The 14209-nt window shown below is 33.7% G+C and overlaps 1 protein-coding gene across 1 annotated transcript in view; it reads right to left on the reverse strand.

Annotated features, from left to right (window-relative positions):
* Nucleotides 1-14209, reverse strand: part of gpp (DOT1 like histone lysine methyltransferase grappa) — a 40926-nt gene that overhangs the window by 17322 nt on the left and 9395 nt on the right. Inside the window, exons 18-31 of the mRNA XM_080145524.1 lie at nt 13965-14091; nt 11494-11604; nt 10845-10949; nt 10330-10457; nt 9629-9746; nt 9183-9398; nt 7720-7809; nt 7168-7326; nt 6472-6958; nt 6235-6296; nt 5288-5424; nt 4555-4712; nt 3080-3144; nt 2601-2731 (exon numbers count right to left, since the gene is read on the reverse strand). Coding sequence (XP_080001650.1) covers nt 2601-2731; nt 3080-3144; nt 4555-4712; nt 5288-5424; nt 6235-6296; nt 6472-6958; nt 7168-7326; nt 7720-7809; nt 9183-9398; nt 9629-9746; nt 10330-10457; nt 10845-10949; nt 11494-11604; nt 13965-14091 — 2094 coding nt within the window. The remainder of the gene's footprint in view (nt 1-2600; nt 2732-3079; nt 3145-4554; nt 4713-5287; nt 5425-6234; nt 6297-6471; nt 6959-7167; nt 7327-7719; nt 7810-9182; nt 9399-9628; nt 9747-10329; nt 10458-10844; nt 10950-11493; nt 11605-13964; nt 14092-14209) is intronic.

The raw sequence follows: 14209 nt of genomic DNA on the forward strand, positions 1-14209 counted from the left end.
TTCTTCTTTATTGTCAGAACATAGCACAGTACAATGTACATTTTCAATTTCTGTCTTTTCTGTCTCTGAATCTGAGCATTCTTTAAGAATTTCTTTTTCTTCTCCAGCTTCAGTAACTATCATCACACTTTTGTATCTTTTTGTTTTACCTACTTTTCTTATGTTTTCATATGCATCTGGACACTGTTTTACAAAGTGCATAGTGGAACCACAAATGTGACATTTCATAGGCTTACCATCTGCTCCTATGGGATTTTTTGTTCTTGGTTTTATCATTGTATTTGATCTGCCATTGTTGCTATTATTCTGTCCATAGTTTGATCTGTTTTGCGCGTTTTGTCTAAAATTGCGATTTTGGCCCCCTTGTTGTTGTTTAGGTGGCAACCATCCTTTGGCTAGGTATATTTGATCAACGTTATTCTGAATGTCGTCTTCCGCATTCGAGTTTTCTGTAAGAAATGTATCTTCATTATTTTTATTTTGTTTTTCATTCAATCTGCTGCATACGTCGCGTAATTTTCGTTTTACGGTTTCATAACGTTTTCCGTCTTTTGTTAGAAATTGCACTATGCCCCTCACTACTGTTTCTTCTGTTGGATCAAGGTTTGCACATTCAAATAGTGTTAGTGCTAAAAGGCGATCATTTTGTATTTCTATCCCTAGTTGTTTGGCCTTTTCATGTAGATTATCAAATTGGATAATGAATTGATTTATATTTTGCCCGCTTTTTCGTTTTATTTGTGACATTTGACGTTTCACTTCAAATATTTCTTTTTCTTCATCTACATAGAAGCGGGTTCTAAGAAATTTTAACACGAGTTCGACACCATTATCATTGTTAATTAGTGTATGGGGTGGGCAAGCTTTATATAAATCTTCCCTCAGAGAATTACCATATCTGTCGGAATCTTTTGGTAAGTCATTTGCAAGAACATATCCTTGCTTGTAGCGCGGCAACTCTGTAGTTTGTTGCCATGCTAAAACACAGGATTCCCAGGTGGAAAATTCGCGAAATTCATGTAGGAGAGGGGTGGGTATTGTATTTCTTCCTTCCCCTCTATAGTAATCTTGTCTATTCTCGAACAATCTGTTTCCCTGCCTTGGGTCATCCTCAAATATAAATTGTCTCTGTCTGGGAATGTCTTCAAATATACTGAGTCTTGGTCTTTGTCTGTCAGTATCATTGTTTGTTCTTGGCCTAGCCCCGCCATAATAATCACCATTTTTTGGTCTATTATATTCGCTACTTGTATTGTTGTCATCCCTGTTATTCATTCCCCCATAAATTCCATTATTTGGTCTTTGATATGTGCTACTTGTGATGTCGGCATCCCTGTTATTACGGACATTGTAGGGATCGTTATTGTGCATACCATTATTTGATCTATTATAATTGTATCCGCTTCGATTTTCAACGTTATTTGTAAATTCGGCATCCCTGTTGTTGCGAGAACTGTAATAATCGTTGTTGTACCCCCCATTATTTGGTCTGTTACTATTGTATGCGCCACTTCTGATGTTATCTTCCCTGTAATAGGGATTATTAAAAAATCTATCCATATTTGGTCTATTGTTATCGCGATCGTTGTAAAAATTATTGTTGTTGTTGCTACTATTGATATTGTCTTCCCTGTAAGAAAGAAAACCATTTTCTGCTCCGCCTCCAATACCATAATTTATTCTTCCATTAAGAAATTCGCTATTTGGTCCGCCTGACCCATCTTTTGGTCTTTTATTCGCTTCTGTGTTTGCCCCCTCGGGCACGCCCTTAGATCTCTCAAGATCTCCGCTAAATACGCCATTATTTGTTCTTTTGTCAGAACCGCCGTTACCGTTATCATTAGATGTATTAACATGATTTGGTCTTTTATTAGTCGCATCGCTAATACCGTCGTCATTTAGTCCATCTACATGATTTGGTCTGTTGTTTAGGACTTGTCTGTCGTCCCCACCTCCTACTGCTCCGCCTGCAGTCTCGTTTACACCATTTAAATCTCTCTGATTATTGACCCCGTCAAAATCATTCCGCCCGTTACTTCCCATTTTTATCCCCGGGGTTTTTATGCTTTATTCCAGCTTTGGTCTTTTGTTAACGTCAGTTGTTATGACACAGTTATTATTCAGTTTATTTGTAGAGAGTTTAACAAGTTTAAGCTAGATTTTTCGTTACATTGAGTCGTAGATCTTTTCAAATGTTGCCAAAAACTCTGGTACCATTGAGAAGTTCTATAAAACTGGTGTGACTCACCGCGTGTGCACACACAATGTAACTTTAGGTCTAGCTGAAACCAGTCATTTCATTCCTCTCTAAAATACACAAAATAGCATTAGTGTGAGCATAAAATAAAACCCCAGAGATGTACTGGTAATCACTCTCTGGAATTGATAAGACATAAAACAATAAGTAAATACATAGATAAAATATATTTGACAAATATTAATTTTGGTCAGTGATCACTGTTATCAGAAGAATCCATTATTTGGTCATTGATCATGTCTTCTTCTGCTAACTTCTATTGCACACATTTGGTCTTTGATCACATCATAGGTACCTAGGTAATAACATATAATTGATCAGTTCTCACAAAAACTTCTCATACCTGGATGAAAAAGGGCCGCCTCGCTCCGCATTCGGCGGCATGTCCGGCGAAGAGAACCTGGCGCCCAATCCTTCGCCAGATGTGTTGTGAGATCCACTTGTGTTGGCACTTCCACGTGAGCCAGGTTTGTCCTGATATCAAATAATTACAGCATGAGTTAAGTAGGGGGAGGGGAGATGTTACCTAAAGAAAATCTATTTTGCCATTGAATTTCTCATTTTATTGATAACATTTTTCTCCAAGAAAAGTAATAAACTGTTGGTCAAAAAAAAATAACAATTTTGGAGAATCAGAGACGGCAATTTAATATATGAGAAAGAGGATAGGTATCTTTTTAAAACAAATATTTTTGCTTTTAAATCAAGTTTGATATGTAACAATATGATATGTATTTATAATTGCTATCCGTTGCAGAAAGGCAAACAAACAGACATACAAGTAAACTAGCCTTAATAAAAAAGACTTGCAACATTATTTACCTTAGTTTTCTCCAGATAAGAGTCGAACCTGGCAGCTAGACCCTCCACCTGGGGCAATACTGGACCTAAATACAAAAAAATAAAGTTTTCACTCTTATTAGTTAAATGTTTTTAAAATAATAATATTTTATAACAAATTCTCATTTTGAAACATAGAAACCCCTTACAACGTCTTTATACTTTTTAAAATTGAAAATCCAAACAAAACTGGCAATGTTAAGCTAAATTTCATGTAGATTGTAGACGGACAAAATACATTCTGAGTTTTAAGGCTTAAAAATAGAAGTAGAACGATAATATTTCCAAAATAAATGTATTCCTTATTGAAAAGAACTATAGACAAAATTACCCAAATTTTCTTTTAAAAGTTAACATAAATTTTATTGTTCTTCTACTGTTTTTAAGCCTTAAAACTCGCACCTTTACGGAATTTTAGCACAACCTACCTCCACCATTGTCTACGAGAAATATTATTTTTCAAAGCTAATTTATTTTTAACATTCTATAAAAAGAGGGTCATTTTTTCGCGTAATTCCATAAAGTTGGGTGTTGGGTTGTAGTCAAATGCTCTTATTAAGTCAAAGTGTTCTTAATTATAACCAAATGTACATATCTATAATACAAAGTAGAACGATGTCTGTCCGTCTGTCCGTCTGACCGTCTGTCCGTCTGTCTGTCCGTCCGTCCCTTAAGATCTCGGTAACCACTGAACCGATCGGATTCTACTCTTCAGGGTATATACCTATTGGTCCTGTGGTGGTTTTAAGCTATTTTCTAGGGGGGTGGGACACCCCCAACCCCCCCAAAAACAAAAAAATCCCCCCCCCATTTTTTTTTTTTTTTTTTTTTTTTTTTTTTTGCAGAAGATTTCCTTGGTCCTTTGTTCAAAAATATTTTTTATTCCAGCATTTATTTTGAATGAAAGAATAGCAACATTCTCTCACTAAAAACAATAAATATTAATTTTTTACGAATTTCGCCTTAATTTTTTTTATCACCTCTTGGGGCAAAGCCCCTAGAGGCTAGGGGCGAAGCCGCTAGTCTATAATACAAAGTAGCTTGATGTCTGTCCGTCTGTCCGTCCCTTAAGATCTCGGTAACCGCTGAACCGATTGGATTCTACTCTTCAGGGTATATACCTATTGGTCCTGTGGTGGTTTTAAGCTATAATCTTGGGGGGTGGGACACCCCCAACCCCCCCAAAAACAAAAAAAAATCCCCCCCATTTTTTTTTTTTTTTTTTTTTTTTTTTTGTAGAAGAATTCTTTTGTAGAAAATTTCTTTTGTAGAAGATTTCTTTAGTTCTTCTTATTTTTTTTTTTGAATTTTTTTTGTCATCTCTTGGGGCAAAGCCCCTAGAGGCTAGGGGCGAAGCCGCTAGTATATATAAAATGGTCCTTAATGCATTTTTTTGAAGGATCCATCTTGTTACAAATCAACCTAGCCTGTTCATGAACTTTTAATTTGACACCAACCTGGCTTTCTGTCAAGACTATTAGGTCTTGAGTTGTGTTGGTTAGGACCTGTTCCTCCGCCACCACCACGCGGGATCGCTAACCCCTCCATCATGGAGTCTGACTTGACCACAGCACTGTACACCATCCTCTGCTTCTCTGCGGCTTCTTTCTCTTTCCTAATAGACAGATAGACACAAATCATTTCATAGTTTCATTAAAAGTTGATGATCTTTAAAATAATAAACAAGATTAAAGGAATATTTGCATGAAGTGCATTTCAGAAAAATAATTTCAAGCTTAAGTTATAAGTATACCATCAAACATGTAAAATTTTGGATTACAATAAATAACAATCACTAGACATAAATAAATTAGTCGTCAAGCTGTTTTTGTGTATATAACTGTAATTTAAACCATCGAGCGGGAAAAAATGCAGTTAACTAAATTCAAGTTTAAATGCATTTTGTGCTACTACTCCTTTCAGTAAACCTTAAGACTTTTAAAATGTGAAAAGCAACTAAAGTAGCTGTAAAACCCTATAGAATAGTCTGAAAATGATATTAAATAGTTTCCGCAAATTATTAAGGTTGTGAAGGTCTGACATCTGTCTATTATTACAAAATGACAAAAAATATTTAGATGAAAAATGGCCTAGATAAGCATAATATTAGAAATGCTGATTAACATGCAGACCAACGGTTTTAAGTCGACCATTTCCGAGATCTTTCAGACAATAATAGTGTAGACTCACCTTATACTCTCCTCTATAACCAAAGACATCCTTGATCCCTGTTGTGAAGCTCCCCCGGGACCTATGCTGCTGGACACTGAGCTGGGGATATTGTGAGAGTTGGCTAGGGCTCTCTCCACTGACATGTCAATGAGATCCTACAATAATTTGTATTTACATGTCATTTATTGGCATATCTATCTAACTGATTTTTTAAAAGCGAAGCTTTTCTATAATTAGGGTCGGTCCGTCCGTCCATCCGTCTGTAACGGATAGCTTTTTTCGTTTATTTAGGCATGTTAAAATTGTCCTATCGATTTCAAACTTTGAATGGTGATTCCTGTAGTAGTTAGGCACGATTTAGAAAGCGAAGCAACTCTATACCTAATCGTTACTAGAATGTCCGTACGTACATTTTGAACATGTTGATTTTCAACTTTTTTAACAACAAAATTTGTATCAGATAGAATTATCCGATTGATCTGATTTTTTGAGTACTGATTCCTAGGACAACAAAGTACAATTTTATAAGCGAAGCATCTCTATAATCAAGTCCTAAAAATTAGGTTATGTCCATAAACATTATCCTGTATCTAGCAGTTTTTCATCAAATTTACTTATAATTTTGCTTTGACTCTTATATATTTACATTCTGATTATTCAGTTCTGACACTATACAAGTGTTAAAGTCCGTTTGTCCTACCGTTTCAGTGCTTCGCTTTTATGGATGTTGTCATCCTTGTTTACTTTCAGACTATCTATCTATTTCTTAAAGTTTAATATCCCCTATATTATTCGGTTTTTAAAACGAGGGTTTGATATCTGGCATTGAATTATTTCATTTGATGTAGAACGACAGCTCATAAAATAAAACATTCCTTGTCATTCTATGGATAACGATGTAACTCATTCCTATACATGATAACACTTTAGTCAACAACACAGCATAATCTTTTCATAAGTGCTACCTGTGAGGATAAATGTTTAGAATTAGGATCAGATACTCTGGTTACTTCAACTGAATTGCTCTCTGATTTAGTAAATAATTTTCATTCATTTCTAATAAAGCTTTAATAAAACAACTCTTTTTTTTGTCTAAACTGAATCTAGATAAAGCATCCATGAAATGAAGATACTTTTCATTTCATTGGTTAGTAAGATATTAAAAGAATTATACAATAGAAGTTTGAAATGATGAAAATTTCCTAAGTAAGGTCTGTCCATGTAAGAGGATCTTGGGGGAGGGGGGCCACTGCCCCCACCCGCTCTAACATCCAGCGGCGAGGGCGCACTACGCCTACTTGAGGAATAGGACGAACTAGAGGGGTGGTGCGGTTCTGACGAATGCGGGGAGATCAACCGACCATCTGCTGGCATAGATGAATGATGCGGAGATATTAATCGGCGATCGTGCGGTGAAATCAACCGCGAATCTACGGGGCTAATTCCACTGTGCGGTGATATCAAACGGGGATCGGATGGTGTGCGGCGCAAATCATGCGGCACCCCGATAGTCATTCCTCCGCTTGAGCGATAACGTGAATCCGGCGGCAAGCCACTGCTTCCGTAACGGTAATCAACCCCACCGCTGCCGGCGGATGAGCGATAGTCTGACGGGTAGCGCGGGTCAGAGTCAATACGGCCGCGACTGGTTGGCGATGGCCCATTTTGGACGGTACGTCTTCCATGATCCTAAAGACATAAGACGTGAAAATAATATAAAACTTGAAAAAGTGTGACACTCAGCCGTGTGAAACCTTTACTAATAAATACTAGGTATAGTATTCAATAAGAGAAGATACATAAAGAATTTCGATGATAGATCATTTACAGTAAATAAAATAGTTTTTCTAAACAAAATAATTTAAAATTCGGTCTCCGATTTTGCAAAAAAATCAAACCTGCATCATTTTTGCATCCTTAACCGGTGACATCTTTTTGTCCCCCTCCTTGGCCAGCTCCGATGTTATGATCATCTTCACCCTGTCCTCATAGTCATCTGACAGTCCTAGGCTGCTAGATTTCCCGCCATTTCTTCCGTCCATCACGTGACTTCTCTCCTTAAAATTAATCAGCTGTTTGAACTGAACATATGAATTTGCCGCTATTTTTTCAACATATCACGTGACTTATCTCCTCTTAAATTTACTACTCTTTGGGTTCGCCAATCAAGTGAGTTTTCCAATAAATACACAAAGTCTTGATTATTAATCCCTAATTTGGACTAGTTGGAACACTGGGAAGTAACAATCAGACTACATTATTAGTTAGAAAGTTTACAAAAAAATTAGGCACTGGTTTTATTGGATCACATAAAATCTGACCTAATATACCTACACATAGTGATTCCTTTTAAAGTTGGACGGATTATTGTGCCTGAATGGCCATCTAGAGTTATAAATTCATTGTTTATCATTTAAAGTTATAAGCTAAACTTTAAAACTGTAGTTTACCTGATGATCACTTCTCCTTTCCTCTGCATAGGAGTAAGAATTTTCTCCAGGTAGCTTCAGCTCCATACGTGGCAGTGTAAAGCTGTTGTCCTGCATTACAAAGTAATGGTTAATGGATGAATCCCAGTATTTTTTCAAGATATATCATAAAAACTGCTATTATGTACAATAAAGAATCATTAGGTATCATGTAGATAAAATAAAATATTCAAACGTTAAAAATACTTTTTAGAAATCTTTGATTTATTTATGTTTTCCTAATTTTTCTGTACCTGTTATTGGATTTCTGTTATCAAAAGTTTTATGTAAGCTGTCTTAATGAATAATGTAGCAATTAAATTGCAGTATAGGCGTTATCCTCTTAGAAATTTTTTTTTCATTTCTTTTCAATTTTGTACCCCCCCCCCCCCCCCCCCCCCGACTACCGACGAACAACTATTTTAGGTTAGGTTAGGTTTTAGGCTAGGGAGCCGAGCGCTACGGCTAGGCAGGCAAGGGGGCCGAGAGCTGCGGCTAGGCAGGCTAGGGAGCCGAGCGCTGCGGCCAGAGTTCATAGTTCGCTGTCGGGGGGGGGGGGGGGGGGGGTACTCAAATTTTCAATATTGAAAAAAAAATTTATAAGAGGATAATACCGCAGTATATTATTAACTAGCGCTGCGCCCCTAGAGGCTCCTTAGGGGTACTTGCAGGAAGGGAGGTACCAGCAACCCCCCCCCCACTCTAATTTTTTATCTAAAAAGCGAGAAATTAGAGAAATTGAGAAATTAAATAAAAAAGATAAAACTTTATTAGATTTTTGTGAAAAATATTGGATTTTAGAAAAAAAATACTGTAATCTTTGCATTGGAGTAAACAGAAATTATTAATTGCCAATTGCAAACTTAAAATTTTTTCTTGTACTTAAATGTTTTTTTTGTCTTTATTATATATAACATTTTTGTAATAGTTATTTAACCCTTTAGACAGATGATTTACAACAACCACCCAAATTTTGACCGCCTGTATTTTTATCAAACTAATTTTTCCCCAAATGCACGAAGATAATGCTATTTTTTTTAAAATGTATATAAATACTAACCATGTACTTAAGTTGTTATATTTTATAGAAATTTTGTATTACATATTTTAAATTTAGTCCTGTTGTTACTACGCTTTTTGTTGATATAATTGTCCTTGTTGCCTTAGATTTTGACCATTTTGCTTAAATAATTTGTTATGTTATTCAATTTCTTACCTATACTTTTTTTGTAAAAAATTTTAATATTTTTTAGACCCTGATGATGTTTATGCAAATAAACGAAAATATTCGGAGCTTCATGTGTTGATTTTTGTCCTTGTTGGGGAATAGAATAGTTAGTGCGCGTCCTTTTTATGAATAAAAGCGATAAAGGTCATCGGGATCTTAAGGGACAGACGCACAAACAGACAAACATCCTGTTACTTTATTAGGATTTTAATTTTACCTTATCTTTATCCTTCAACTTCTCCGGAGCACCAACTTTTGTAAGGGTCACTTCAGATGACAACTTGGGCAGGGGACCACCAGTGCTGGTGGTCATGGGGGTATCCTGGGTGCTGTTACAGCTGTTGACAGTGTGGACAGTGGTGCGAGTGATCTCTAGCACTGGCTGGATAGTCGTGCTGCTACCACGAGACTCCAGACAGTTCCATATTTCTCTCTACAGAGGATAGAAATTATATTTGTATCACTATGTCAAAACATCATTATTAAAATCAAATGATTTGACCCGGGAGTGATTTTTTCCTATACCTTATAATTGCACTGACATTATAAAAAGGGTCAAAAACTTTGGGTACTTTAATTAAATCTTGATTGAACTTTGTGTTGTGTAATATTTTAAACAAATATTTTTTACTCTTTTATAGCATAAGATAAACCCAAACTAACCTGAACGTAACTTCTTAACTCAGATAAATTGACATCCCCTCCACTTCTTTGTGATATCAACTGTTCCAAAAGTTCTTTCTCTTTTCGCTCCACTAATTCTTTTTGTTCTTGTTCCAGTCTAAATAATTAAAGCGTGTTAGAATTGCCCTAACGATTTTGAACCTTGCTCAAGCATTCCTGCAACGATTAGGTAACATTTGAAAAATGTAGCCGAATGTACATATTATTCAAAAGATGGGTTTTCAACAATCTTTCTAAGAGCTGATAATATGATTAATAGTTATTTCTTGCACCGTATTATAAACATCTTTCCGCGGATATAAAATGTACAATTAAAAGATTAAAACCAGTTGCTTTAGCCTTGAGGTGCCGAAGGCACGGGCTAAAAAACTGGTTTTAATCTAATGATTGTACAATTTTACATATTTGTAGAAAACTGGGTGGTATAATACGATGCTAGACATAGTTTTTTCGTATGGATGAGAACCGATTCTAATCCACCGGATTCGAATGAATACGAGAAAATAATTTACCTTTTTTTAATTTAGAAATGATGATTCTTAAGATTATTAGAAATATTAGTAATGCATATAAAAAGCTTGGCATTTCATCTTTCAAATATTACTGAACTTGATAAAAAGACTAGGTACTGGTAGTAATAAAATCCATTTATTCTAGAGGGACTATGCTGCTAAAAATACCTTTTAATTTCATCCTCCAGGCCATCTCTTTTCTCTAGTAGTTGGCTGTGTGATGATACAATAGTATTGGCATGCTTTATAAACTCCAGAGGGCTCTCTGTCTCAACTCCTAACCGTGATATCCGGGCCTATAAAAGAAAGATTTTAAATATTTTTAGAAAAAGACATATTTCATATACTATTTCCCGTCAGGTTAGGTTAAGTATGGGTCTTAATCTAGAGTCCCTACAGGGGTACAGTCTACTTATACTTCTACTTATACCCTACAAGATATATTAATGTAAATAAAAAATTATGCCAAGTATCACAACATTCGGACGATTCTTTTCTCAAAAATTGCAGTAGATCAAACTATTATTATTATACCAACTTACTTACTTAGTGTAAAAAAGCTCTGGTTAGGGGCCCCCAAATGTAGAAGAAAATCTACTGTGAAAATACGATGAAACGCCCCTTAGGAGGCGTTATCACGAAAGAGACTATACCCAAAAGATTTATTATTAAAAACTGACTACCTTTAAAAGTTTTAGGCTGTCTTTAATAAGGCCGTCAATCTGTGTCTCCAACTGCTTGATTCTTTTCTGCAAGGATTCTTTTTTCGCTTTCTCTCGCTCTATTTCCTGATAGTAAAAGGTTTAAAATAAATCAATTTTCGTATTTTCTATCCAATAATTAAAAAAAAACCGCTGTGAAAAGTCCAAAAAATACATTAAGACAAATTTTTGATTGAAATTCCGAGTTTTGTGTTAATTTTAAATTATATATCTTTTTAAAGGCATGCTTAAAGAAAGGAATATTTCTTAAGTTCTGTCTTGTTTGTAAATGTATTAACACATTGTTATACAGGATCTCTTTATGGTTTCCTTCCCTTTTCATTAAGTCTTTATTGCATTCGGTTTATAACCAAAGACAAGGCATCTAGATCAACTTCCAACCCTCTGTAATCCTTTTATATGAAGTAATAAGGATTTTCTGCCTGAAGCTCAAGATCTCAATAACTATTGAAACTATTGGGTTCTCTATCTAAGGGAAGCTTCAAATATGATTTTAGGCCGCTCCACTTTTTCACTTAAATCTTGGGATAGTTTTAAGTTATTTCTCTGCCCTTTACTTCAATAAAGAACCCTTAGAAGATGGTGAACGAAAAAAACAAAGATTGTTTACCTTGATAATATTATCTGAATATTGTTTGCTTTGCATAGTTTGTATCATAGCCAGATATTGTTTCTTCATAGTTTCCAACAACATGTGTAATCCGTGTGGGATCTTATCTTCTCCTGTGCACCACATATCAATATAAATTCTTTGCATTCTTTAGTAGCGCAGCTATTCTATAACTGGGGTATGTATTTTTGTCCGTATTTGCATCACAACCTAAGATCTCTAGCTTACTAGATAAACATTTTTTTTACTAATAAAAGGGTACTATCAACGAACGAGAGCAAGTAATTCTAAGCACCTTCCAGCCACAGTTATGGAATCTCGACCACAAAGATTTTTTTATCCAATCTTGACAAGTGAGGTATTTTTGGAAAGAGGAATATACATAGAAAACGCCTATGTAAATTAGAAAATCCACAGAAATCATATTTGCAAGTTATTTGCAAAAAAATCTTTTTATGAAATGTGTTTATCTATAAGTTTAGAACATATTTAAGGCAAAAAAAAATTCTTTAGTGTTACTTTTTTCACCTTATATATGAAAAAAGCAGTTTCTCACATTTTATGATAAAAAAAATATATAGGAACAAAAAACATGTTTTTTCTTGATGTAAACACAATAATTGGCATAAAATATATCATCCTAAATGTAAAAATCAGATATAGAATCCTTTTTAGAGTCAATATAGTGCAAAAAGTAACCAAGACATTTTTGCAAAGTATGAAAATCTAAAGAAAATAGTTCTTTTTGCTTTTGATATACATATCAGATAAATGTATATAAAATTAGTGATCAAAAACTATAAAACATGTTAAAAGTTTTTTAAACACTGTCATTGATTAAATTTCACTTTTAGGTTTAAGAATTACCAAAGTAGTGCATAAAAACTCTTTTTATGTAGTAATTAAACAAAATAAATGCCAAAAAAAAACAACTACAAAATGGTCTACTGCATTATAAAAGACGCCTAATTGTTGATTTGAATTTATTTTGTTTAATAACTTAATAAAAAGAGTTTTAATGTGCAACTTTGGTAATAAATAAACCTAAAGGTGCATTTTAATCAATGATAGGGTTGAAAAAAGTTATAACATGTTTTATAGTTTTTGATCACTAATTTTATATACATTTATCTGATATGTATATCAAAATCAAAAAGAACTATTTTCTTTAGATTTTCATACTTTGCAAAAATGTCTAGGTTACTTTTTGCACTATATATGCTCTAAAAAGGGGTCTATATCTGATTTTTACATTTAGGATGATAGATTTTATGCCAATTATTGTGTTTACATCAAGAAAAAACATATTTTTTGTTCCTATACCTTTTTTTATCATAAATTGTGAGAAACTGCTTTTTTTCCTATATAAGGTGAAAAAAGTAACAATAAAGAAATTTTTTTTGCCTTAAGTATGTTCTAAACTTATAGATAAACACATTTCATAAAAAGATTTTTTTCTAAATCTGTCATTTAAGGCATGAAATTAATTTTGCAAATTAACATTGCAGATTTTTGCAAATAACTTGCAAATATGATTTCTGCGGATTTTCTAATTTACATAGGCGTTTTCTATGTATATTCCTCTTTCCAAAAATACCTCACTTGTCAAGATTGGATAAAAAAATCTTTGTGGTCGAGATTCCATAACTGTGCAGCATTGATTCTAAATGTTCTTTTAGTAAATATACTAGAGTTATGATTAATATCGTTATATCAATTTCTCAAAATAAGTTTTGTTTTATATTAATAAAGCTTCAAAATGTTAGTAATTTTTAAACTAAATATCATCGAATGTTTTGGTGAATTCAAACTGCTGTGACACAAAAGTATCTAATGAAAAATTTTTAATTTAGATCAAGGGATGGTAACTTGTAATATTGTAAACAGTTTTATTAGTGTACTTTCGTAATCTACAACATTTGATTATGCTTTGGCGTGTTATTTTATTTGAACCGTTCAACTCAACAAAGCATTTGATAAAAAAATGCTTAACATTTCAAAGTTTTATTCATAGAAAATTATAGTGAAACTTATTTTTTTTAAATTGATATAATGATATTAAACATAACCTTAGTATATTCACCTAAATAACATTTAGAATCAATGCTGAAAGGTGCTTAAAAATCACTTGCTCTCGTTCGTGGATAGTCCCCTTTTATTTTTTGAGTTAGGTACAATTGAATTTATATCATTAAATTCTATATTTTTTTATTGTTTTTCTAATATATTCAAGCTAAATATTGTAAACAGTCAATTTTGGCTTTTAAATACAATTTATGTTATAGAAAAATTACCTATAGAATTTATGAGAATAAAACTTAAAATTTATATCTAACTTCTTAAGTTTTACACTGCAATAATAGGTATATTTTAAGGAAAAATCTGTAAAAAAATATATTTAGAATACTCTATTCTAATTATGACCATCTTAAAGTAAGTTTTTAAAAAAGACGACTTGAAGTTATATTGATTCCTGTCTGTATATGATATGGAACTTCTTCATGGAATATTTGTTCAGGTGGCAGGATGTTGAGCTTCTCAGTTGTACAGCCAAACGGCAGCACTGTACTCTCATTGTACTCGTTTATCTTGGTCATAGTTTCCTGTCAGGTCATAACATGCATTTCAAATATTGCTTTGATTTTTGTTATCCTTGTTAATATGACAGCCATGTATTAATATTTAAAGGGAGAGGATACTACAAATCTCTCTTTTC

Source organism: Acartia tonsa, chromosome 13 (assembly GCF_053477335.1).
Source record: "Acartia tonsa isolate MP-2025a chromosome 13, ASM5347733v1, whole genome shotgun sequence".
Lineage (NCBI taxonomy): Eukaryota > Metazoa > Arthropoda > Copepoda > Calanoida > Acartiidae > Acartia > Acartia tonsa.